Genomic DNA, 25,982 nt, shown 5'->3' with positions numbered 1-25,982 from the left:
AGAAAGTGTCTTACTCAATGCCATTTCTTAGGTGTTAATGTTTGTTAAGTAACGTTCACAGTCTTGTACTTTTTTGTACATAAACTTCCTTGGGTTAATAGGCCTGATATTTTTGTTTTGTCTTGGCTTTGTGTTTTATTGGTTGATTTTTTATTTTATTTTTCTTTTTTTAAAGAGAAAGAGAGGAGAGTGAGATCAATTGGTTGCTTCCCATCGCAGGGACTGAACCCACAATCGAGATATGTGTCCTGACCAGGAATGGAACCCACAAACTTTGGTGTATAGGACCATGCTCCACCAACCGGGCCACATCAGCTAGGGTGGTTTTGCTTTGTATTTTTTGTTGTTATTATTTTAAATATATGTATTTGTATTGATTTCAGAGAGGAAGGGAGAGGGAGAGTGTTGGCCTATGGACTGAAGGGTCCCAGGTTCCATTCTGGTCAAGGGCACATGCCCAGGTTGCAGGCTTGACCCCCAGTAGGGCGAGCAGAAGGCAGCCAATGATTCTCTCGTCATCGATGTTTCTATCTCTCCTTTTCCCTTCCTCTCTGAAATCAATAAAATATATATATTTTTTAAATGAAACATTTGACAAATTAGCCCATCTGTTTTTACCTATGTAGACCCATTTGTATAATTAAAATTAAGTATATATAAAAGTTTAATTTCACAGAAAACTTCCATATGTATTACAGCAGTTTTAAATGTGTGCAGAATAGTTCTAGTAAATGAATGCCACCTCGAGCACTGGCCTGCAGGTATTAAAACTGCCACAGGAAGTCAGTCCAGGGGACAATAGCCCAGTTACCTCCCATGATGCAGTGTGATCACATGCTAATAATTCTCTGAACACTGTTGACAGCAATGACTTTTGGATTTAAATAGACATGTAATATTTATTTATGTTGGTAAAATTGCTACAGTTTTTTTCCAACCTTTGGCCTATTCGCTAAAATTTGTTAAAAATAACAGTGGCCCAGTCTGCATGGCTCAGTGGTCGACCTATGAACCAGGAGGTCACTGTTCAATTCCCTGTTGGGGCATATGCTTGGGTTGCGGGCTTTATCCCCAGAGTGGGGTGTGCAGGAGGCAGCTGATCAATGATTCTCTCTCATCGATGTTTCTATCTCTTTCTCTCCCTCTCCCTTCCTCTCTAAAATCAATAAAAATATATTTTAAAAAAATCATTTGTAAAGAATATTGTCATTGGGGAAAATACTTACAATAAGATATAAAGTGAGGGAAAAACGATTAATCATGCATTCTGGAAATCATATACTTTCTAAAGACTAAAATGGCTTTTGGGGATTAGAGAAAGGGGGATCTTTCTCATGTTACTGTTCTCTTTTTCTTTTCAACAAGTAGTAATAATAGTAGTGGCTACACTACTGACAATAATCTGAATGTCTACTGGGGGCCAAGCATTGTTTTATGTTTATTTTCTGACTTAATCTTCACAACAGCCTAATGAGGTAAGCACTATCCTATTATTGTCACCCCCATTTACAGATAAGAAAACTGAGGTACATAGAGGTCAAGCCTAAGGTAGAGCTAGGATTCAAGTGTGGAATTTTGACTCCAGAGTCTTGCTCTCTCTAATTCAGGGGTCCTCAAACTTTTAAACAGGGGGCCAGTTCACTGTCCCTCAGACCGTTGGAGGGCAGGACTATAGTTTAAAAAAAACAACTATGAACGAATTCCTATGCACACTGCGGGCTGGGGACAAGTTGGCTGCTAAGCAGGACAGGCAGCGGCACCCGGCAGGCCGGATAAATGTCCTCGGCGGGCCGCATGTGGCCCGCGGGCCGTAGTTTGAGAACCCCTGCTACAGTACTAAGGTATGGTGCCTCTGGGTTTATATTGTAGTATTCTATTTGTAAATTAATTGACCCCACCTTTGCCCTGGTGGTTCCTTCTTCTTCCACTTAGCTAGTGAACCATTCCTGATCACTTCAAGTCCCTGCTTAATTGCAACCTGCCCCTCCTGTTTTACGCTATTGTTTCCATAGTAGTTATCTAGCGTACTATAAAATTATCAGATTCATTACATTACTTCTGTCACCCACCCCCACCACCATGTGAGCTCCATAGGTCAGGGGTTTTTATCTGCCTTGCTAACTGACATATCACAACCCGAAAAGGTGCTGGCACGCACAAGGTGCTCAACAAATATTTGTGGATTAAACGAAGTTTTTAAAACAGCATATTTTCAATTTCACATTCTTATTTTAAAGCATAAACATGTATACACGTATATGGGGGAGAATAATATTTCAAAATGTTAATGGTGATTTCAAGTGATATTTTTTTACTCGTTATGTTTTTCTGTGGTTTTATCCCCCAAATTCGATGTGAAAATGTATTATTTCTTCATAAGAAAATTCCTTTTTTTAAACATCTCTTCTAAACCTCGTGTAACATACATTGCCACGCACAGCTAATTGTCTTTGCTGCAAATTGCATGAAGCCAGTATGAATGGCATTCGACTACAGGAGAGGCACTGAAAGTCTTTAAAGAAATGATTGTTTTTAAATAATCGCCCGGTATTTTGTGGTAAATATTTCTTAAAGGAATAAAATCCTAACCTCCTTGTAGGTCGATTGCGGCATTCATTCCTGGGAAACACACCCACCTAGCAACCAGAGCCGAGCTGCAGCAGGGAACTGCGCCTTTAATTTCTGGGGTGTGTGTATGGAGTTGGGGGGTGGGGGGAGCGGTGGTGGAGAATTTCCGCTCCCTGGTGGCAGCTGTCACCTGTAAAGCGAGCACCAAACGCGGGGGATGGAGCCTGGCACCCATTGGACAGAATATAAAGGCAGAAACCTACCCCGAAGACACGGGGCGCGGCGGGGCGGCGGTGGCGGGCGCGGGCGCGCGCGGCGACCCGGAGAGCCTTTCTCCTGGAGACACCCGGGCTCTGCGGCGTGGGCGTGGGCGTGATCGCGGTCCAGCTTCGGGGCACGCCCGTTCGGCCTCGGTGGACACGATCAGGTGAGCCTGGCGAGGCGGACGTGACTCCCGGAACCCCGGCTCCGGCGCGTCCCAGCGGGCGCCGCGACGCACACCTGCCGCAGCCACCTGGAACCGAGGCCGCTGGACGGGGGCAGCCAGGCTTCCCTGCCGGGCGGGGACCGACCATGGCGCTCGCCGCGGCCGCGGCCGCTGCCGCTGCGGCCGCCGGGGTGAGCCCGGCCGCGGTGCTGGGCTTCCTGCACGAGCACGGCGGGAAGGTGCGCAACTCCGAGCTGCTGAGCCGCTTCAAGCCGCTGCTGGACGCGGGCGACCCGCGCGGCCGTGCCGCCCGCAGGGACCGCTTCAAGCAGCTCGTCAACGACGTGGCCGTGGTGAAGGAGCTCGACGGCGTCAAGTTCGTGGTGCTGAGGAAGAAGCTGCGGCCCCGGGAGGTGCCGGAGCTCCAGCCCCCCGGCGTCTCCAGCGCCCCCGAGCCCGAGATCACGTCCATCTCACTGGTGGAAACCGCTGCCTCGGGGGCTCCATCCTCGGCCTCCGCGCAGCGGTCGGTGGAAGCACCCGAGGACCCGGCCCCGCCATCAGAGCCACAGGACACCCCGGAGGCTCCGGTCTCCGAGCCCACCCCGCCGACTGGGGAGCTGTTGTTAAGCCCCGCGACCCAACAGCCCGGGGGGCCCGTGGAGCTGGCCCAGCCCTCCGAGGGGCTCTCTGCAGACATGGCCCCACCGACTAGGGCACCGTCGGAGGAGGCCTTGCCCCACACAGAGCCACCAGGCTTGGAACCGACGCCAGGGCCGCCGCCACCCCCTCGGCGCGCGCCTCCCCAGAAGCCCTGCATGTTGCCGGTGCGCTGTGTCCCCGGCCCTGCCGCGTTCCGGATCCGAGCCGAAGAGCAGGGCCTGCGCCGGCAGCTGTCGGAGGAGCCGAGTCCGCGGAGCTCCCCCATGTTGCGGCGGCGGCTCTCGGTGGAGGAGTCTGGCCTGGGCCTCGGCCGCTCCCCGCACCTGAGGCGCCTGTCGCGCGCCGGCCCGCGCCTGCTGAGCCCCGACACGGAGGAGGTGCCCATCGCGCCGCCGCCGTCGGCCGTGCCCCTGGAGCCGGCCGAGCACGAGTGGCTGGTGCGGGCGGCCGGTGGCCGCTGGAACCACCAGCTGCACGGCCTACTGCTGCGCGACCGCGGCCTGGCCGCCAAGCGTGACTTCATATCTGGGTTCACAGCCCTGCATTGGGCCGCCAAGAGCGGCGACCGCGAGATGGTGCTGCAGCTGGTGGAGGTGGCGCGGCTCGGGGGCGCGCCAGTCGACGTGAACGCGCGCTCACACGGTGGCTACACGCCCTTGCACCTGGCCGCTCTGCATGGCCGCGAGGATGTCGCCGTGCTGCTGGTGGGCCTGGGTGCACAGGTGCACGTGCGTGACCACAGCGGGAGGCGGGCCCACCAGTACCTGCGGCAGGGCGCCTCGTATGCGCTGCGCCGGCTACTTGGCGACCCTTGCCTGCAAGGCTCTTCCGAACCCGATGGGACCAGTGGTGTTAATGGCAGTCTTGTGGTCCGGCGCCCGGTGCAGGTGGCCGCCACCATCCTCAGTTCCACCACCAGCGCGTTTCTGGGCGTCCTGGCCGATGACCTGATGCTCCAGGACCTAGCTCGAGGCTTGAGGAAGTCGGGCTCCTTCAGCAAGTTCTTGGGTGCCTCGCCCATAGCTCCTCGTAAAAAGACAAAGACCCGCAGTGGCCTGCCGGCCTTTTCAGAAATCTCTCGGGGATCCATTCCAGGACCTTTCGCTGGTCTCATGCCCAGCCTGCCCCCCACAACCTGACAGTCCTGAGGCTACAGCGTGGATCTATTCCGGCCTGCCCCTCAGTCTAAGCTTGCGCATGACCGCGGCCCAACGCTTTCGGCTCCATCCCGTTTCCGACTTTGTCCTCTACAGTGTTTTACCCCGGTGGGCTTATGCCTCCAGCGTCTGTCTGTAGCTTGACCTGCCTTCAGAGGTGGGATTCAAGGTCTCGGCGAGAGCTTCCTATGAAAAATGCCAGAAGTCAGGCTTAAACTTTGGAGGAGACTTGAAATTTAGGATCAAAGGTTAAGGGGCAGCAGCTGGTCTGGTCCCTTAATGAGTTAACCCAGTGCCTCTGCATCTATACACTCCCAAGCCAGAACAAGTTGCAAGGGTCTCTTTTAAGTGTTGTGTGAGGTTGGGTGGTTTGTCAGCTGTAAGATACTGGTGGTTTTGTAATTTGATGCTTTTATCCCGTTTTTTAAATTGAAATGAGGTAAAACAATTTTCATAATAACGTTTTGAAATTATATTTTTCCATTTTTAGGCAACATGCTTAGACATTTTTGATCTTTGGTAAAGATTTTGGAATTCTATTTAAAAACATAATTATCAAGATCTAAAGGAAATTAGTCCCAACCAACAAAATCCTTAAATGTTTATCTACCTCGTTTTAGGCAATCAAGAGTTCAGAGAGTCTTGAACACAGAATATGACCATTGCAAATGTAATTAATTTCACTTGTACTGTGAATGCTAAATATTAAGAAGCAAGTGTGTCTTGGGAGTAAAAGTGATTTACTAACAAGAGAAAAGAGACATTTGGACAAATACTTTTAATTTGTGGTTATCTTTATGGTGAAATATAAACACGTGTCTTTGGCACTGGTGGGTGGCTATTTTGATTTGGCATGAATATTTAATTAAATGTAATTTATGTGAATTGCACTGTTGTACCATATTTCTCATTCTGTGGTTTTTAAAATCTGGCTGAGACTTTCAATGCAGTAGGTGACTATTCAAAGTTGGGCTGCCATTCAAAAAAAAAAAAAAGCATACCAGAAAAATAACTGGTAAAACAGTAATGAATACAATTAAGGACCAACTATTTTACATGAAAGTTCTGTTCAATTAGAAAGTACATGACATCCATTTCTGAAAGCAAACAACTTAATCCAAAATAACAAATGTGAAGTCTCTGTTCAGTGACCTCAGAGGGGTGACTTGATGTCTCTGGACCTTTGCTCCTTTTCTATAACTGAGAAGGTTCGTAGGTATGGCCAAGATTTCCCAGGTTCAAGACAGTGTAATTATAATGGCTTTTTTGGTTTGTTTTAAAGATGTGGAATCTATTTGCTCAGCCTTTTTTTAATATCATATGGTGGTAATACTCTGCTTTTGCAAATTGTGTTTGCATGTCATTAGTTATATCAAATAGCTTTTGTGGCACGAGGTAGTGGGCTCCCCTCCCAAATACACATGTTTCAGTGAGGCTCTGAAATTATGTAAGGCAGTCCTTCATGGAATGTTTTGATTTAAGCAATGAAATAAACAGTCTCCTATTTTGTTTCTGCTTGTGTGATGATGTACTTCCCTTAAGCCTTTTACAGCTCTTGCCACTGTATTTTTCTTTCCTTCTCCTTTTTATCTACTTAATCTCCCTTTTCTCCTCATCCCTCTTCTGCCACTTTATCACTGAAAGAGTTTGAATTGCTCTGCAAAATAAAAGGCGTCAACCCCACGTGGCCACGGTACCCAACACTGTAGATAAATGTAAGCTCCGATCTGTCCTTCCCACCTTCCTTGCAAGAACACTAGCTAAGCTGCATAGATTATTTTTAAATGCAGATGAAATCTTCTACCTCTGCAGGAAAATTGTGGGAGGCAATAATTATAGCAATCTGAGTGGTTGAAGGTCTAGAAGGCAATAAAATAGTAAGAGATTTTCCATGGCGAAAGAGAGGCTTGACTTGACTACAATAGGGTCACAAACACAAATATGACCCACCTTGAGAAAGATCAAAATCTAAACCAGTAGGGTAGTAATAATAACTAATGTTTATTGCACCTTAAATTAGAGGAGGGTTACTCAAACTGCTAGAAGAATCTTCATGTTTCAAAAGAGTGTGCTGCAATCTTTTTAAATGAGGTAAAACAGTCCTAGCCGGTTTGGCTCAGTGAATAGAGCTTCGGCCTGCGGACTGAAGGATCCCAGATTCGATTCTGGTCAAGGGCACATGCCCAGGTTTCAGGCTTGATATCTAGTAGGGGGGCATGCAGGAGGCAGCCAATCAATGATTCTCTCTCATCACTGATGTCTCTATTTTTCTCTCTTTCTCCCTTCCTCTCTGAAATCAATAAAAATACATTTAAAAATAAAAATAAATGAGGTAGAACATTTGACAAGAGTTTAAGATCACTAAGCCTATAACTCAGGTGTTAGAAACCACTGCTTTTTCCTTGCAGGCCAACACTTTCTGAAATTATAAGGTAAATCACTAGGAAATTATGGTTTGATGTGCCTATGGAAAGTTTTCAAGAACCATATATTGCCTAGCAAGGAGGTACACTTGTGGAAGGGTATTTCCAACTGACACACAAAAAATAATTGTTTATAAGTTAAGGCAATTTAGCTGGTTAGGATGACCACAGGGAAGAGAGGCACTCCTTGTAACAGGGAGAATTGTTGATGTAGATGCATGTGAGTCACATCCAGAGCAAGCTTTTTAATAAAGTTTTTTATTTCTCTTATAGAAGGTTGGAGGTTGTCTTTGAGCATGTCTCACTTAACTAATGGAGACCAGGGTGTGGGGAATGCACATAAGACCTGTGTTTATGGGACAGTTCTAAACACTTTGCCGATACTAACTACAACCTTAAAGGTCTGCCTATCAGTATGCTGGTTTTAAAGTGAGGAAACCGGAGCCTAGGGAAATGGTAAGTGGCTTGTTCAGGCCCCACAGCCAGGTAAAGTATCAGTGGGATGGCATCCTGTGCTTTTCCCATCACAATATCCTGTTGCAGAAAAGCAAAGTGGTCTCAGTCTCAGCTCTTTACCCATTTAGTGACCTTAGGAAAGTCACCCAACTTTCCAAGCTCCATGTCCCTTTTCTGTGGGACAGAAGACTGGCAGTCCCTACCCTACAGGCTATAGCGGGAGAAACAGGGAATGAGTAGATAGAGGTCTTTGGGAACTACAACCTGAAATATTACCAGGGGTGCCAAGCTGGCCCCACAGGGGTATCTAGCTGCACTCCCAAATAGCTCTGATTGGTGGCTGTGCTTCACATGATCACCATTGTTTACCATGTTCGTGATTGTACACATAAAGAACAATCAAGCCCCGGCCAGCTTTGCTTAGTGGTTAGTGTCAGCCCGAAAAATGGAGGGTCTCAGGGTTCGATTCCTGGTCAAGGGCACATACCTGGGTTGCAGGTTTGTCCCCAACCCTGGTCAGGGCATATGCGGGAGGCAACCAATTGATATGTTTTTCTCACATCAATGCTTATCTCTCTCTCTCTCTCTCCCCAACCCCTACTCTTTCCCTCCCTTCCACTCTCTAAAAATCAATGGGAAAAAAAATCCTCTGGTTAGAATTAACAAAAATAAATAAATACCAACGGGCTTTGCAAGAAAAAAATGTATTCCACAAAAGGGAACTTATTCCATACTTGCTATGTAATATTGATTTAATTAAGAGACATCCAATGGTAAGATATGTACACATATAATACCTTAATAAAAATTTGAAAAAAAAAAAAGGGAGAGACATAACAATGTCTTTCTTCATATTCCTTTAGAATCCCTACCCCCACCTTCCAGAACTAGACAGTTGTCATTCAGCCCTCAACACACAGTCATAAAGCTAGGCACACCTAGTGTTATAGGCAGTTAGACATGAGCAGAGCAAGGACAATGGGCCAGGTACAAGGTCACCAGCGGAGAAAGCCCTGGGTGACTAGCAAGGGACAAAACTGGGAAAACAAGAACCTCACCCTCAGGGTAACATTTCCACCACTAGCATATTGCTGGTCATGTGGTTTAGACAACCCCCCACCCTCCAGACCTTCTCCTCCTTAAAAATAACACCTAGGCATCAGTTGTATTTCAGCTCCAGGCCCAAAATAGCAGCAAAACCAGACAAGTGACTCCCGGGCTGCCCTGCCCGAGGACCAGCTGCATTGACTAATGACCCCCTGCCCTGGGGCCCAGACCAAGCAGTGGAGATCGTGACTCTGAAAGAACACACCTGAAAAGCTGATGAATATTCCATTGAGACCCTCCTCTGAGGCCTCCTCTAAGATTCCCACCAGCAAGAGTGAGATAAATACCCTCAACACAAAGGACCCAGCCTGTGCTCTCCCTGAGGAGCGGGGCCCCCCCCTTCCCTTTTCCTTCTACTCTCCGCACAGGCATGCTAACTCCAATCGCCTAAATTCTAAAGAACCCCATGAGGCTTGTAACCAGGGGAGCAATGGGCAGTGGCAGCTCCACCCAGGCTAGTCCCCTGAACCTGTCCCCAAGGCCCCCTTTTCTCTGACTTCCCAGAGAGCTAAGGCAGCCCATCTAGGCTCTCCTGTTGCTTCTATGTTAAGCCCTTTCTTGTCTTACTGTCTCCAGCTTTAATAAATGTCCCTCATAGTGGACTCATGCTGTTAAAGACCCCCACCCCCCAGCACACTCCTGCTGGGTCCTAGGCAGAGCCGCTCAGGGCCAGGTCCCCTTTCCAGTAACACCAGGACATGCATTCTCCCCTCGTTTGGGCCCTTTCCTTTAATAAATTATTTGACCTTTTACAATGTTTGCATAAATAAATAAACTCTGTTCCTCTCCAGGTAGCCTTTTGCCTTCAACCTCTGCCCTGGCCTCACCATTCCACAACTGCCACCCCTCTGGACTTGAACCTTGAAGCAGAAGTAGCCTCAGGTGTGACTACAGGGAAGAGGAAAGAAGGGGAAGGGAGAAGGAGGGATGGAGGGAGGGAGGGAGATTGAAATTTCAAAGACATCAGGTAAGCACCTGTTGTGATGATAACACTGCAGGGTCCTAGAGAAGATTGCTTTGTAACAGTTGCCTCCCACCACCCCCACACTCCCCATTCACCTCCCCTCTCTGCGGTTCTCAACCACAATTGATCTAAATTCCCTCTTAAACTTCTGATTTACAAGTGAGGATCCCCGAGATTTTCGCCAGCCGCTCGCGGAGGTACATGGCGTGCGGAGCCGGCTGTGCAAGGCAGATTGGCGCCGCTTTGGGGCACGCGAACATTGCTTCCCTGTTCCGTTTCCAATCTGCAGTCTGAAGGTAAAAGTACACTAATTACATCCATATTAGGAGCAGCAGCGAGGGCGGGATGAGGCGAGCTGGGGAGGCGGTCGCTGGGCTGCCTGTTGCTCAGCAACAATCCCAGCCGCAGCCGGCCCGGGCAGAGCCGGGAGGCACCACCGCGGGCAGCGGGGCGGAGGCGGGGGCGACTGGGGGGAAGGGTGGGGCGCGGGCGACGTCAAGGGGTGGGGCCAGAAGCCCCCACAGAGACCCAAGAGACCCTGTTCCACCCTGGGGGACTAAATAAGGCTCTTTTTTATATTGATACTCGAGATCAACACCCCTGGCTTCCCTCCTCTTCACTTCTCATTAACCAAAAACTAAGGAAAGCGAGACAGCCTTCCCAAGGGCTGCCAGGCCAGAATTGCTTTCCGACAGAAGCAAAAAGGCCTAACCCCAGCCTCCAGGCCCAGCAGGGACACTGCTCCCCCGTGGCTAGCCCAGAGGGCCTGGTAGCTGGGAGGCTGCAGGTGGTCCAGTGGGGGTAGCAGCTTCCATCGTAAGGAGAACAGTGCCCTCTGCTGGCAGCGTCCGGGAGGTGAAATTCACCCGGCTCCTGGTCCTTCAAGTCTTGGTTTGTGGTACCAACACGGAACACCTGCTAGTATGGTGAGCTCATTCTTGCCCTCTGAAAGAATAACGGTGTGGGCGGGAGAATAACTGGGGCAGGAGGGAGACAGGGACAACATGAAAGGACGGGCGCAGCTGGTGCCCACCTACTTTGGTGGCTCCCCTAATCTGTAGGGAAAAACAGAGAAGCCTTGTACTTCCCCATGGGAAACCGCAGCACAGAACCAAAGTGCAATTTAACTGGACCATGGCAGACGCTGCTCCCCAGGCCCATTCCAGCTATTCCGGCCTGGGAGTGCTTTCTCTGCAATACACCATTCCCACTGGTCTAACGGACCCTTGAAGTGTGTTTCTCAGACTGTCACAATGGGATAACGCAGTGGGGCCTGTACAGGGCAGAAGACAGAAATAAGTAGATTCCAGCCAGCTGCCCTGCTAGGCTGAGGACCTTGGAGCCGGGGCTCCGCAGTGTTCAAAGCATAATGTTAGGACCACAACTGCCTCTGCAGGAGCCCCATATGTTTTTTATAAAGAGGCACAATGTGAGCTTTGTTCTGTGCTCAATAGCACCACTGTTATCACTAAGGCTTTTGCTATGAATGCGGCCATTTAAAATCCCCACCCAGTTGCACTTGGTGACAATAGGCATCAGAAAACAAGCCCAGAAGCAGCGGTTTCTCACTTTGGGGTCAGTGGCTTTAAACACACATGCTCTTCATGTGCCCAACTTCCAAAAATACACTGCGAGTTTGCATGAACCATTTTCTGAATCTCCCTGGTGTTGGCAGCTACAAATGCGAAAGCAGATTTTCACAGGTGTATTTGAGAACTTAACACTGATTCTGGGCACACTGGGCCGATGCACAAATGCAGGAGCGTGCCTGTCCTGTTTCAGCCCCTCCAACCCCAGCCCACCCCCAAGTCAGCGTCTCTAGCGCACAGATGAGCTGCCTCCCCAGGTCCTCAGCCCTCACAGGTAGGTCTCCAGGTCCCCCAGGGCTCACCTTCTGCTCCCACCCCCAACTGCCCTCCTCAAGCCTGGCGGACCCAGTGGAGTCTCCTTAGGAGAGTGGGATAAAGTCAACTTTGATAACATAATTAGAAGAGGAAGAAAGCTCTTAGCATGAATGTCCCCAAATTTCCGATTGTACTGGGCATTTGTCAGGGTTCTTAGGCAGCAAAACATTTGAACCCATTGGAAAACACTGGGGACTTTATCCATATCCATTGGGTCTTGAAGGGAGGCAGTACCCCACTTCCACTACTGAGGTTGGGGGCTTGGGTAAAACCAGCAAAGGAGACCTCCACTCAGGCAGTCAGGCCTCGGCTTTGGTAGTGATGCCGTTACCAGAACAGTTAGGGTTTACCGGTCCCTCCCGTTTTCAAACCTGGTTCTCATCTCCCTGATTCTCAGACCTCACTGATAATCCTCCAACAATCCCCTCTTCTGCTCTAGTCGGGTAAGGGGCTGTCTGTAACCAGTAAACAAGATCCTTCCCCCAAACGATGCTTCACGTGGCATCACACTTCTCACATCAGTTTTTATTGAGAGGAATAACCGGCTGTTTTGCATCTTAAGTTGAGACTCTGACTTGTCTCCTCCCCCTCTACCCAACCCTCACCAAGCCCATCTCTCATCACAAAACGGGGGAATACTGCAGTTTGTAAAATCCATATGTTAATTACCAAATCATACACAAGACTTGGGTGAGGCCACTTCACAATGCTTTGAAGTATCCTGGGAGGGCCTGGCCTGGGTCATCCCCACCCCAAGGGGAAAGCACTGAATAAACCAGCGTCACCCCCAGCCTCATGAGGGAAAGGCAGGGGCAAAGCTCTCCACCTCCACCGCTGATAACTAAATAAGCAGAGGGGAGAAGGGCGGTTTATCCGGAGGACGGGTCCCTGGGGAAGAGGCCAGCCTGGGAGATGGGGGTTGATGGCCTAGGCCGCTCCTGACGGCATCCAGTTGGTCCTGAAGGAGCCGGACCCGCTCGTCCAAGCTGCGCTGCTGGGCCAAGACAGCGGCCTTGCCGGCGAGAAGGGCGCAGTAGGCGCGCAGCTCCCTGGCGGGCAGTGCCCGCACCAACACTTCCCGTAGGGCCCGCTCGCGCCGCGCTACGTGCTCCTTCAGTTCCCTGGCGTCCTCCTGCTGCCGCTGCAGGAGCCCGAGTCTCTGCAACAGAGAGGCCTGGAGCCGCAGGGAGAGGGTACCGTGAGCGGGGCAAGTGCGCTTCACCGCCCTGCTCTCCTGCTGCCTGAACCCCTTTACCTGCTCCTCAGGGTCGACGTGTGCTCCCGTTCTAGCCAGGGCACGGTGCACGCGAGCCAGGCGACTGCCCAGTAGCAGCAGGAGGCCAAGCACGCGCTCTAGGTCGGCCATGAACCGGTTGAACTGCTCTAGCTCGCGGGGTGCACAGGCCTGGCCTACCGCCGCCTCCAGCGCAGCCCCACGCCTGGCCCAGGTCTGGGCTGTCCCCTGCAGCTGCTCCTGCTCGCCTTGAAGGTTCCCCAGCATCTTTTGGAGGAGATCCGCCAGCTCCACCTGCAGGGAAGGCGGGGCTACTTAAAGCTGGGGCCAGGCTCCTGACATCTCAGGCCAAACTCAGGTCTCTTGTCCCACCCAGCCTCCAGCAATCCCACCACACTCACTTTCTTAGCTTGGATGCTGCTGTTTGACTCAGGCAGACCCTGGCCACATGGCTGGTCAGACATAGGGTGAGGGGTAAGGTGTTCAGGCCTTGTTTTTTCCTGAGAAGTTGGCAGGACCTGGGTGGAGCTAGATAGATGGGACAGGGGGATAAAGGGAGCTCCCTGGGTTGTTCTGCCCCAGACTGCAGGGGCTTAGAATCCCCTGAGTCCCTGGTGCCCCTTACTCACCATGGCTCAGAAATAACAGCAGCCTCCTCTCCTGCCTTGCCACGGGCTGGTCTCATTGCAGCCCAGACCTCAGCTAAAGGAATCAGCCCATCCAGCAGATCCAGAGGTGGCTCTGGGCTGGGATAGGATGTGAGCGTGTCACTCAGAGAGGGATCCAGTCTGGCAAGCTCTTGAACCAGTTGCTCCAGGCGTGGACTTGGCCATGTTGGCTTGGAACCAGGCTGGACAGTGCCCCAAGCCAAGGCAGTGTCATCGGGAGGCCCTTGGGTATCGTTGCCTGGAGGTCCCAGGGCATCAGCGGGGAGAGGTTTGAGGGAGTCGCTCTCTACAGCTGCAGGGAAGTCCGTCGTCAGCAGTCCAGTGGAGTCGGTGGTTGGGACGTCACCATTTGCAGTCCCAGGGGAACGACAGCATGTGGACCAGCAGTCACCTGCCCCTGCAGTCTCTAGGCACCCGTGTAGGGGGTGCTCTGGGGACACTGTAGCCCCGTCAGGCCTTTGGCCCAAGCCAGCTCCATGTTGTGGGTCAGAGGCATGGACACTGGAAACGGAAGGAACACTGAATCAGAAAAAGTGATGGCTGAAGACCAGTGGTGGTCTCCAAGGGCCACCTGCCCTCACCGCATCACCCAGACTCCCAGGCTTCCGCTAGGGGCGGGTTCCCTGCCCCTCCGGCACTGTGTAGCTATGTATGCAAAGGGGATGTCTCACTCTGCTTGGAAGCAAGAGAGAACTCACCTGGCTGGGAGCCCCAGCGGGGCATGGGAGTCTGGAGGTGCTCTCATTCTGACCAGCGGGGCTTCTTCCAGGAAGACCTCATCATCAGGAAGGGAAGGGAGCCGGGCACACACAATGTGGGTCTCTGGGACTCTGAGCTCACAGTCAATGGGCCTGCTCTGGGGACCCTCTGAGGGACACACCACTGCAGCTTCCTTCTGAGTCAGGAACCTGGAGGCAGAGACCCACACTGACCACAGTGACCAGGACGGAAGCTCTTGGTTCTGCACCAGAGAGACAGTAAAGTGTTGGGGGGTGGGGATTGGGGGGCAGTTGGGGATTTGGTTTGCAAAATACAGAGCCCCAAGGCTCAGGCTGAGGGTAGGTGGGAGGCCTTCTCTTTTCTGGGGTAAGAGCTGTGAAAGCTGCCTCCTCCCAAGAGTGATCCAATGTCTCTCACCTGGAATGTGTGGTCTGAAACAAGGGTGTGGGTTCTGCACCTTGAGGAACAGCCTGGAAAGACAAACAAGTTAGATGTAATGTGGCTCAAGTTTTCAGTCTCCCAGATGTGCCCCACCCCAAGCCTGCAGCCCTTCTCTTCCAGACCTGGATGATGGGCATGGCCCCTCCTGGGCCTCCCCAGGGACCCAAAGCTTCCCCTGACGCGGCGCTCTGACTCCTTCGAGCAGGCCTGTAGACATCGTTGTCGAGCTTCAAGGAGAGGGGTTCGGCGTCCTCTGTGCCTCTCAGCCATCTGATCTGGTGACCTTCGAACTCTGCCACCGCCTGATGCTGCAATTCCTGGGTCTCAGGCCTGGCGAAGCCAAAGCTGGAGCAGGCCCCATCCGAGCATTCCCCAGCCATCCCAACGCCCCGACCCATGCCATCCAGCTTCCCTGGCTCCGAGAAGCACCACTGCTGCTGCTGGTTGGCGAGGCGGCCCAGGCCGGCTGTTCCAGGCGCGGGAGCCCCTGAGCGCGCCGACTCCCCTTCCCCGCCCGGGTGGCCGAGCGAGGCGGAGCGCGGGTGCGCCGCCGGGGGCCGCCCGGGGGTCGCGGGCCGCAGGCGGGCCGGCAGACTCATGCGGAGCTCCTTGCGCTGGAAGGACGTCTCCCGGAGGACGCGCCGCTGAGCGCCTTGCAGCCGCTGTCGGTAGGCGGCCCGCGAGGCCGGCGGACTGGGGGGTTCGGCGGATCGCGCTGCGGCCTCCGCCTCGGCCGCCAGCGCGTACAGCAGCGGGGTGGCCTGCCTGCTGAGCGGCCCCGGCCCCCCGTGGACCTGTGGGGCACGCAGCCCATTGCGCGCGGCGGCCGCGGGCCGGGGCTGCGGGGAGGCGCGAAGGGCGGCGGCGGCTGAGGTGGGGGCCGGGCCGCCCCACACCACGCGCACGTAGTCCCAGTCTAGGTAGGGAAGAAGGTCGGTCTCCGGAGACGGTGTGCGCGGCTCGGCGCCGCCCGAGGCTGCGGAAAAGGAGCTGTAGGCCGAGTCGGCGCGCACCGACAGCCGCCGTAGGTCCAGGCTGCGCGTGGATGAGGCGGGGGAGACGCGGTCGCCCCCAGGACCCAGGGCCTCCATAGCTGCGCGGATCAGCGCTGGCCAGCTAGCTCCGTAGGGCCTGGAAGAACATAGATGGCGCGTGATGGGGCTCTAGGTGCTTACCAATGCCCTCTAGTCACTCTGTCTCAAGCGCTGGCATTACACCCAGCTCAAGAATGGTATGGGCAGCCCTAGCTGGTTTGGCTCAGTGGGTAAGGCCTTGGCCTGCGGACTCAAGGGTCCAGGTCCCATCCTGGTCAAGAGCACATGCCCGGGTAGCAGGCTCGATCCCTACTGAGGGGCGTGGGGGAGGCAGCCGGATCAGTGATTCTCATCATGGATGTCTCTGTCTCTGTCTCTCCCTTTCCCTTCCTCTATGGAGAAAAAAAAAAAATGGCATGGGCAGTAGGCCCAAACCCAGGAAGCAACTCTGGAGGTTGAGGGTCTCAGCCCAGGGACAGGAGTTGGCCCCTGGCCCATTCCCTGCAGGGGCTCTCCTGGCTGGTACCTCCGGGAGCCCTGAAAATGTACCCATGCGCCTTCCCTCCCAGCCCTGTCCCACCCGGCTGCTTCCTGGCACTTTGTTAGCCTCTCCGTGTGCTCTTTCCCTGATAAACAATGGTCAGGAATGTTCTGGGGGACAAGAAAGGAGACTGGAAGGCCCAGGTCAGGTGGCAGGTCAGCTTCCCAGCCGTCCTCCCTCCCCCCTGCCAGTTATGTTCCAGGTGCTTTATATAAATATTTATCTTGCTCGTCCCAACTGCTCTCTGCATTTTACAGATGAAGCTGAGGTTCTAAGGGGGGAGTCATTTGCCCAGGGGCATACAGCTGGTAAGAGGCAGAGCCCTGCCTCCAAGCTTACTGCTGCCAGATCAATTTCCTAGAAGCAAACCCTGCTGAGAGTCAGTTCCCCCCCCCCCCCCCCCCCGCCCCCAGATGCCTGAAGCCTCCAACACAGCCCACACTCCACTGTGGGAAAGTCCCCCCACCTCCCATGAAACTACTGGCCGAGTCCCTGCTTCTGGAGACTGCCTTTTGTCTAGTAATGACAGGCTCACCCCCTCTTGTCCTGCTATTCTTGCACCTCCAATGGGGCTCAGCTTAGGGGTCTCCTGGCCTTTTGGAATCTCGACAGTGTCCTGACCTCCCCCATTGCAGCACTCACCACCCTGTGTTGTAACTGTTGGCTTGCCTGATTCCTTTTCCCATCCCACCCGGAGCTTCCTAAGGACAGGCGCCGTGTGTACGCATCTCTGGACCCCCACACCCAGCATGTAGTCGATGTTAAATATCTGTTGAATGGCAAGGTAAGGAGCCAACTTGTAAGGAGTAGATGGAGGCGAAGGAAGAGGGCTCCTCTGCTTCCGTTCCCTCTTTCCTCCCTAGCAGTCTTTTCTGGGCCGCACTGGGCGAGGCAGTCGCCACCATGGACACTGACCAGGTTACTCATGCTTTATGAGGAACCAGAAAAGCAGGCAAGCACAGCCTGGAGCAGAACTGGCCAGAAATCTATACCTCCCAGTGCAGCCATGGAGGCCCTGGGTCCTGGGGGCGACCGCATCTCCCCCGCCTCATCCACACGCAGCCTGGACCTGCGGCGGCTGTCGGTGTAGGGGGTGGGGGTGGGGAGTTGGGTGGGTATGCCTTGGTCAGGGGTAAAAGCAGCTTTGAGTCTTGGGAAACTGGGGTCCTTATGGGCTATGGGGACTTGGAGAGAGGGCTGGCCTTCCCTGAGCTGCTTGGTGGGGCGTGCAGAAGGGGGTGCCCCCCATCTGGTGTAGGAACTGAAAAAGCAAGTTCATGTGAGCCTTCTAGACATTATTTGGAGCTCAGGACCACTCTCCCACCCTCTCTGAGACCCCAGGCGCTACAGAATGCCGGTCAGGGTAGGGCGGGAGGTTCGTGGTGGGAGGACATGCTGTTTCCTACAAGGGAGCGGCAATACTGCAATAATCCCAGGAGGGGCTCTCAGCTGACATCTTGGGACCAGACCACCTTGACGTCACTCACCTGGAGGCATCGTTATGCCCCTCAGGCCAGCCCTGCGGGCTGGGCCTCACACTCAGGCTTGGGGACCGCTTCTGCAAAGGGTTTCCACTCTCTGGACTTCAGGAAGACAAGAAGCTACTCGAGGAGCAGCCCTGCCCTGGGAGGACAGTCGCCTCCTCTAGGAAACCCATCCTCCCTGCCCAGACACTAGCCCTCTCTTCCTACCCTTTTGGGCCCAGCTTGGGAGCACCTTGGCTCATGCCACCCCTGCCTGCCCATGTTGGCTTGCTGAATCTACAGGCATGGTGACTGTTCAAGTACAACGATGTTTCCTCAACGAAGGCCTTGAAAATTCTGTCTTATTTGTGAATCACTTTGTTGACAAAGAAAACTCTGAGTTCACTAAATAAAAATAGCTTGAACAGATAATAAAACTGTGGGTACATATCTATTTTCTTATTGCTCTTGTCTCAAGGATGCTTTTGCAGTGGTGGCCCCAGCGGGCTGATAGCCATGCAGGACACTCACACCTTTGCAGAACCTGCTGTGCCAGGAAGGCCCAGCACCTTTAGTGTGTTTTGGGGCCTCAGCACAAAGAGTAAGGAGTTCTCACACTTGTCTGGCTGCAGGGAGCCTCTTGCAGTCCCTGTGGCTGGAGATGGCTCAGCTCAGGAGCCCCAGCATCAGTGTTAGTGTCAACTGTGGGCTGGGCTGCAGGGCCCGTGCCTGCAGCGAAGTCCTGGAGCTGTAGCTCAAAGAGCTCTTCTACCAAGCCTTGCCAGAGCAGGGGAGCAGCATGGACTCCCTACTAGAAAACCACCGGATTGGGGTCCTGTGGCGGGTGGAGGAGGGCATTTGCAATGTACTTATCACCTTACAAGTGAGCAAGAGAGAAAGATGACTTCAGCATGCAGAGCTGGGGGCCTGGAAGATGCAGGTGCCACGCTCAGAAAGGAGAAAGCTGAGATGGGGATTGGCCAAGGGGTCCAGTGCTCATTCAATTTGAGGCCTGTGGGCTTTAAAGTGTTTGTGGCAAGTCTGGCAGTTGAGAAGTTGGGATATGGGTCAGGACCTCAGTGGAGAGGTTGCACCAGGCCAGCAGGCTGACCCAGGTGTTTAGTTAGAGGTTGTTGGGGAAATAAATGAAGACAGCTTCCAGTGGGTAAAACCATACCAGGCCAACGGGAGCAGATCCAGATCAGGTGACCAGAAAGGCGGACTAACTCACATGACCAACAATGGTCAGAAGTAAGAGGTATCTCTCTCAAAGACCACCTCACATCGGACCTAGGAGAGGTTGTGCAGGCCGCCCCTCCAGATGGTCTTCCCCCAGCACTAGGCTCACCTAGTGTCACCGAGGGGACACTCCTGCAAGGCAGGCTTCCTGCCAGACTGAGTTTCTGGGTCCCAGGCATTGTCTTGCATTCAAGCTCCCCAGAGTAGGTCTGGCCTGGCAGTCATTCTGGAAAGTCCCAGGGCTCTCCCAGTCCCCAGCGCCCCTCCCCCAGTCTCCCCGAGACTCGTGCGGTGCAGGAAATGCGGGATGCTGCTGACCCCTGGAGGAGGAGGCGGTGGTATGGTTGGATCACATACCTGAGTCTTCAAGCTCTGAGAGTCCAGACACGCGAGAGAGGAGAGGCACAGGCCTGCGACCGCAGGGGGCGTCCGAGTCACGTGGCGTGGCGGCAGAGCGGGGTCCCCGGGAACGCTGGGGCAGCAGATGGCCGCGGGCCGGCTCATGGCGCGGCCTTTCCTGTTGAATTCGCCGTCAGGGAGGGATGACTCAGAACGCAAGCTGGTGGGCAGCGCGATCATGGACGGGAGAAACCTACATTTTCCAGCGGCCCGCGGCCGAGGGGCGGGAGCGGAGGGTGGTCGAGTGAGACCCTCCGGGGGCTTTGGCCACCAGATTGCTCCCGCAGCTCCCGCCGCTCCGATCGGCGGGTCTCGTCCCCGCCCCCCAGCTTTCTGCGAAGAGCACCACGACTCGCAGGGCCCCCCTCGACTCGTGCAACCCACACCTCCGTGTCCAGGGCGCACCGGCTGCTCCGCGGCCCGCGGACACCCCGCCCCGGCCCCCGCCCCTTCTCGCCGTGGGGCCAGCCCTGCCTTCTCCCGGGAAGCGGGTGGCGGACCCGGCCGCGCGATCTGCCGCCCGGACTCCCGCGTACCTGAGCTCCAGCCAGAGAGGTGCTGGGGCGCCCGCGGCGCGCGGTGACATCAGAGCCCGGGCTCCGGCTCCGGACCCCACCTCCAGGCTCCAGCCGCTGCGGGGGAGGCGCCACGTCCGGCCACCGGGGCGGGAGCGCTGAGCTGTGGCGCTGCCCCGGGAGCTGCCCGCCCCTTCGTAGTGTCCGAGTAGTGGCCTAGCCCCAGGCTCAGGGATGGACACTAGTTCCCCGTCTGGCCTCTTGCTCTGGGCTGTGCATATATGGTTTCCAGTGGTTTACTGTAAAGGGCTTGTAAAAACGTTTCTTCCCATAGGTACTTTTTCAAGAGGTTCTGCACCTTATTTTATTTTTTTAAATCCTCATCTGAGAATACATCTTCACCAATTTCAAAGGGAGGGGGGAAGAAGGAAAAGAGTAAGGGAGAGGGAGAAACATTGATTGGCTGCCTCTCATATGCACCCCAATCAAACCCTCAACCTAGGTATGTGCCCTGATGGGGGAATAAAATCCGCAACCTTTGTGGGTACAGGACAATGCTTCAACCAACTGAGCCACCAGCCAGGGTTGATTTTTTTGTTTGTTTGAAATTATATCTTGGGGCTCATTCAATATCAGTTCATAGAACTGTATCATTCTTTTTAACACGTGCAGTTATTCATTGCATGGACACAGATGGAGTTATTTCACCCAATCCCCTGTTGATGGGCACTTAGGTTAATCTAGTCTTTTTCTATTACTAATTCTGTAACGAATATCCTTGGTCCCTAATTTTGCTCACATTTGTAGGATAAATTCCTCAAAGATGAATTGGAAGTGAATCCTTCAGTGTCAGCCACCCCAGCTGCCACCATATATGGATCAGAGAAGAACTAGCCTTTCCTCAAGTTCTGGCCCTCAAAATCATAAGCAAAATCATTGTAAATGTGCAAGCCACTTAGTTTTGGGGTAATTGGTTAGACAGTAACAGGGTAGGGAAATTTCTAATTTTGGTAGATATTGTCAAATTTCTTACAAAGAGGTTTACCAATTTACATTTCCACTACATCCTCATTAACACAGTACATTATCAAACTTTGATCTCTGAAATCTGAAAGGTTAAAATAGTATCTCACTGTTTTAATTTCCTTTTTAAAAAATAAATGAAATTGCACATCATTTTGTACATTTAAAAGCCATTTGTATTACCTTCTGTGATCTCTCCATTTCCTCTGTTCATTTTTCTATTGGATTATTAGTCTTTTTCTTATTGATTTGTAAAATCTCTTTATATATTAAGGCAATTAACATTTTTTTCCTACTTGTGGCAAATATCTTCCCAAGTTTATGCCTTTTAAAAATATACATATTTTTATTGATTTCAGAGAGGAAGGGAGGGGGTGAGGGAGAGAGAGATAGAAACATCAATTATGAAAATCACTGATCGGCTGCCTCCTGCACGTCCTGACGGGGAATCAAACCGCGACCTCCTGGTTCAACCACTGAGCCACGATGGCCAGACACCAAGTTTATGTCTTTTGACTTTGTCTGTGGTAGCAGTGAGTCTATAATCCATGGCTGAAGTAGATGAATCTCTCTTTTAGATAGCAGCTACGTAGCTGTCTTAATAATTCAGAGATGGTCATGTATTGGTTAAAGTACCTCAGAGGCAGAAATCTTTCAATGCAATCATTTCTGTTTTTAGAAATACAACAAAGCATGCCAAAACCGGTTTGGCTCAGTGGATAGAGCGTCGGCCTGCGGACTGAAGGGTCCCGGGTTCGATTCCGGTCAGGGGCATGTACCTTGGTTGCGGGCACATCCCCAGTGGGGGGTGTGCAGGAGGCAGCTGATCGATGTTTCTCTCTCATCGATGTTTCTAGCTCTCTATCCCTCTCCCTTCCTCTCTGTAAAAAATCAATAAAATATATTAAAAAAATATATATATATATAAAAAAAAAAAAAGAAAGAAATACAACAAAGCATGAATCATTGCTTATACACAAATGTCTCCTTAAATTGTAAATGTTCCCTGGGGGCACGTTTGTTTGCTTTTTAATTATGCACTGAATTCACCACATTCATCCTGGGAAGGGGCTTGACAGAAAGGCAGCCACAGAGGACAGCACAGGGAGCTGGAGCTCACCCTCCCTGTAGGGGCTTCTGACAGGCAGAGCTGTCGGGGAGGTTGAGTAGGGACTGGTTGTCCCAGGGGTTGAACCAAAGTCCCCTTTCAGATCGGTAGTTCCTGGAAAGGAATGTTGGGCTGTCACACTCCTGTTGGGTACACATATATCACCTTTTCCCTACAGACACTGGGTGACACCCCAGCCTCTGTTTTGCTTTGGTCATAATAACTCAGCTTTTCTCCTCCAGCCTCTGGCCACAAGGCCCAGACCTGGGACCATTCCATCCTCCTGGTCTACTCGCATTCAGATGTTACCCACACATCTTAGACAAGAGAGGGTAAATGAGATAGATGGATACAGGCTCTCTCCTGCCTACTCCTGTGGACCCAGGACAGGTAAGTGGTAGTTAGGTGAGCTTTTCTACTTTGTTATTCTGGTCTCCTGGTACCCAAATGAAAAGGGACTCTATGCTTAATTTTGGTCTGAAAGCATATAAATTAACTCAGGTTCTGAACTAGACCCCCACCCCCCAACACACACACACACACACACACACACACACACACACCATTGTCCAGAGAGGGCAACAGCTGGCTCAAGGCCAGGAATGAACAGACTGCCCCTTCATTGTTCAGGCCTGTGCATATGGTCTCCAAAATGCCCTGCTCCTAAAAGTGCCCTTCCGTTTGAGCTAAACCTCCCAGGTCTCTGTTTGCTAAGGAGTCACCTACTTAGCATTTTCAGTGGGAGAACAATTCTAGAGCTCCAGGCCCAGGGTTGTGCAAAGAAGCCATGTACTAGATGTGGGGCCGAACTGGCTCACAGCATGCCACATGCACGTGGGATGAATTTTTTGGCCATTGGCTCTGGAAACAAATAATGCATGTCCTTAATGTTCACCTAGAAAATCTTGGTGATTTTAACTGACCTGTCTGGTCAGGTACTCACATGGCGAAGACTTTGTTCTGCAACCTCTGGGTGCATATGTCTGGTATCCATCATGGTCTGTTTGTTTTTAGGACCCTGCCAGAGGTGAATGTGACCACACACACACACACACACACACACACACACGCACACACACGCACAATATAGCTGGCAGTTCTTTGGACTTCAAGGGAATTAAAACAACAAAAAAGAAAGTTACTCTAAAAAAATTATTTGTTCATTGATTTTAGAGCGAGAGAAACATCAATTTGTTGTTCCACTTATTAATAATGCACTCATTGGTTGAATCTTTATGTGCCCTGACAGGGGATCAAACCCACAACCTTGGCATATCAGGATGGTGCGCTAATCAACTGAGCTACCCAACCAGGGCCTTAGAAAATTACTTTTGACGTCCCTAGCAAAGCACATAACAAGATGAAAGCAGGCTATGTATATTAGCTGGGTGACACCAATAGAATTGGGGGGCAAAGAGCAACTAGTAGCAATTGCCTGGAAGGGGCAGAGATGGGTTCACAGCCTCATCGGCCATCCTGTGACTTCTCACCATGGAATGGTGTCCCGGGGAAAGGGAAACCAGCGTATGGAGAGAGTATGAGCCCAACACCTGGCAGGCCTAAGTGTGAACGCCAGTAGCTGCAGGACCCTGGAGAAAGCCCACCCTTCCTGAACCGCCATCGTCCCCTGGGTAAAGCCGCCGGGGTACTACTGCATGTTCGCCAGGTAAAGATGAAATGCGATTCTGTCTCACATATTCAGCTCATGGGAGGCCATCCGTAAATGAGATCAGTTATCATCATTCCTCACATCAGCATCCCCTGCGGGGAATATAATCTTGCCTAAATCTCAGCCCCATTTATCTCTGAGGATTGCCTTGCATACCAGGGGTCTCCCATGAGTGTTGTTCCTGCTATTGGTAGCCCTGCTCCTAAACTCAGCTCACTCCTCCCACAGACAGGGTGCAGTGGTCATCTGAACACTTCCTTGTGGGGGCGGGGAGGGGTCTCCCATACTGTGTGGGAGAGACAAAGCCTTCCTCCCACGTTGAAAGTCAGCCTAGCCCCAGTGCCGGCATGAGGCCTAGACTTGATGCTTCTGCCAGGGACTGGCACTCTCATGTGAGGGACTCAGAGTCAGGGCCAGGTGAGAAACCATCAAGTCCTTACCTCAGTGGTGCTCCTAACACGTGTCCTGCTCTTGCTGCCCAGACTCCTGCCTCTTTTCTTAGCCTGGTCCTCCTGCCTTCTGGTCAGTTCTGTGAACCGCCAGACCTCCTTCCAATACATCCCTTTCGGAGTGACTCAGGCACAGCTGATTGCTGTTATTTAAAATTAAGAAGTTTCGGAGAAACCAAGATGGCGGCATAGGTAAGCACCTAAACTGCTGCCTCGCACAACAATTTCAAAACTACAACTAAAAGACAGAACGGACACCATCCAGAACCACAGGAAAGCTGGCTGAGTGGAAATTCTACAACTAGAAGGAAAGAGAAAAGCTCACAGAGAATTGGAGGTACAGCAAAGGGTCTTTGTGCGCGCAGAGAGGAAGGGCGGCTGAGAGCCTGGCTGACTTTCTCTGGCGGAAGGGGGAAGGAAGCCCCCGACCGCACTGAACCCCAGTTCTGACTGCACTGAACCCCAGTTCCGGGTGAGCCCCTGGGGACCCACGCTCTTACGGAGGGAGTCTGGACTCTCGGGCAGAGACTCGGGAGCCGGGGAAGGCAGAAGTCTGAAGGCGCGCGCGTGCCAGTGCGCACAAAGGCTGCGGAGGTTGCCACAGGCTTTCCCTAGTGGAAGGGAGTCGGAGGCTCCTGACTGCACTGGGCCCCAGTTCTGACTGCACTGAACCCCGGTTCCAGGCGAGCCCCTGGGGACCCACGCTCTTGTGGGGGGAGTCTGGACTCTCGGGCGGAGACTCGGGAGCCGGGGAAGGCAGAGGTCTGAAGGCGCGCACGTGCGCGCAAGGGCAAGGCTGACTGGAAGCCAAGACTGAGACTCCACCCCATCCAAGCTGAGCACAGAGGCTATTGCAATTTGGCAAGTCTAATCCTATAAGGCTGTCTCCAGCACCGAACTTCTCCCAGCATAGACACAGCTGATCCTTACAGCCAACTGGCCTGGAGGTCAATTCTTACCAGTGATACCAACAACAATAAAGACTTAATTACAACTAGGCTGTACACACAGTCCACAAAGGGGTGGACCAAGAGTGTCCACCTCAGGTTAACTGGGGAGGCAGACCCACTGGGCCATATTGGAAACCTAGCACACAAATCTACCTTACCAACTCAGGGAAGCAGTGAAAATGCGGGGTCAAAGAATCAGATCACAAAAGAAGGAAATGGAGGAAAACAAACGACTGGATATAGAGTTCAAAACCACGGTTATAAGGCTTTTTAAGAATATCCTAGAAAAGGCCGATAAATATAACGAGACCCTCAAAGATATGAAAAAGGACCAACTAGAAATTAAACATACACTGACTGAAATAAAAAATATTATACAGAGACCCAAAAACAGACAAGAGGAACACAAAAATCAAGTCAAAGAATTGAAATACAAAGAAGCAAAAAACACTCAACCAAAAAAGCAAAAAGCAAAAAAAAAAAATCCAAAAAGTTGAAGATAGTGTAAGAAGACTCTGGGACAACTTCAAGCATACCAACATCAGAATTATGGGGGTGCCAGAAGAAGAGAGAGAGCAAGATACTGAAAACCTATTTGAAGAAATAATGACCGAAAACTTCCCCCACCTGGTGAAAGAAATAGACTTACAAGTCCAGGAAGCACACAGAACCCCAAACAAAAGGAATCCAAAGAGGACCACACCAAGACACATCATAATTAAAATGCCAAGAGAAAAAGACAAAGAGAGAATATTAAAAGCAGCAAGAGAAAAACAGTTAATTACCTACAAGGGAGCACCCATACGACTGTCAGCTGATTTCTCAACAGAAACTATGCAGGCCAGACGGGAGTGGCAAGA

General features: G+C 52.1%; 2 protein-coding genes across 3 annotated transcripts; one reads left to right on the top strand and one right to left on the bottom strand.

Moving 5' to 3' along the window:
- Nucleotides 1–2,826: 2,826 nt before the first annotated feature.
- Nucleotides 2,827–6,326, top strand: SOWAHA (sosondowah ankyrin repeat domain family member A). The gene has a single exon (XM_080675378.1). The coding sequence runs from the start codon at nucleotides 3,142–3,144 to the stop codon at nucleotides 4,795–4,797; it is 1,656 nt and encodes a 551-aa protein (XP_080531504.1). The 5' UTR covers nucleotides 2,827–3,141; the 3' UTR covers nucleotides 4,798–6,326.
- A 5,838-nt stretch (nucleotides 6,327–12,164) lies between these two features.
- SHROOM1 (shroom family member 1) lies at nucleotides 12,165–19,998 on the bottom strand. 2 transcript variants are annotated; one of them, XM_080674406.1, is made up of 9 exons: nucleotides 19,945–19,998; nucleotides 19,367–19,526; nucleotides 14,855–15,863; nucleotides 14,709–14,761; nucleotides 14,270–14,479; nucleotides 13,533–14,072; nucleotides 13,305–13,431; nucleotides 12,925–13,197; nucleotides 12,165–12,843 (listed from the first exon to the last, which is right to left on the bottom strand). In XM_080674406.1, exons 3-9 carry the CDS (start codon nucleotides 15,821–15,823, stop codon nucleotides 12,511–12,513), a joined length of 2,505 nt encoding a protein of 834 aa, XP_080530532.1. In that variant the 5' UTR covers nucleotides 15,824–15,863; nucleotides 19,367–19,526; nucleotides 19,945–19,998; the 3' UTR covers nucleotides 12,165–12,510. The 2 variants fall into 2 exon arrangements, with proteins under 2 accessions (XP_080530532.1, XP_080530531.1); XM_080674405.1 differs by lacking the exon at nucleotides 19,945–19,998 and having other exon boundaries at nucleotides 19,367–19,942.
- Nucleotides 19,999–25,982: the final 5,984 nt, after the last annotated feature.

The sequence above is a fragment of the Plecotus auritus genome, assembly GCF_963455305.1.
Source record: "Plecotus auritus genome assembly, chromosome: 6".
Taxonomy (NCBI): domain Eukaryota; kingdom Metazoa; phylum Chordata; class Mammalia; order Chiroptera; family Vespertilionidae; genus Plecotus; species Plecotus auritus.
This window is presented reverse-complemented; position numbering and strand designations above follow the sequence as displayed.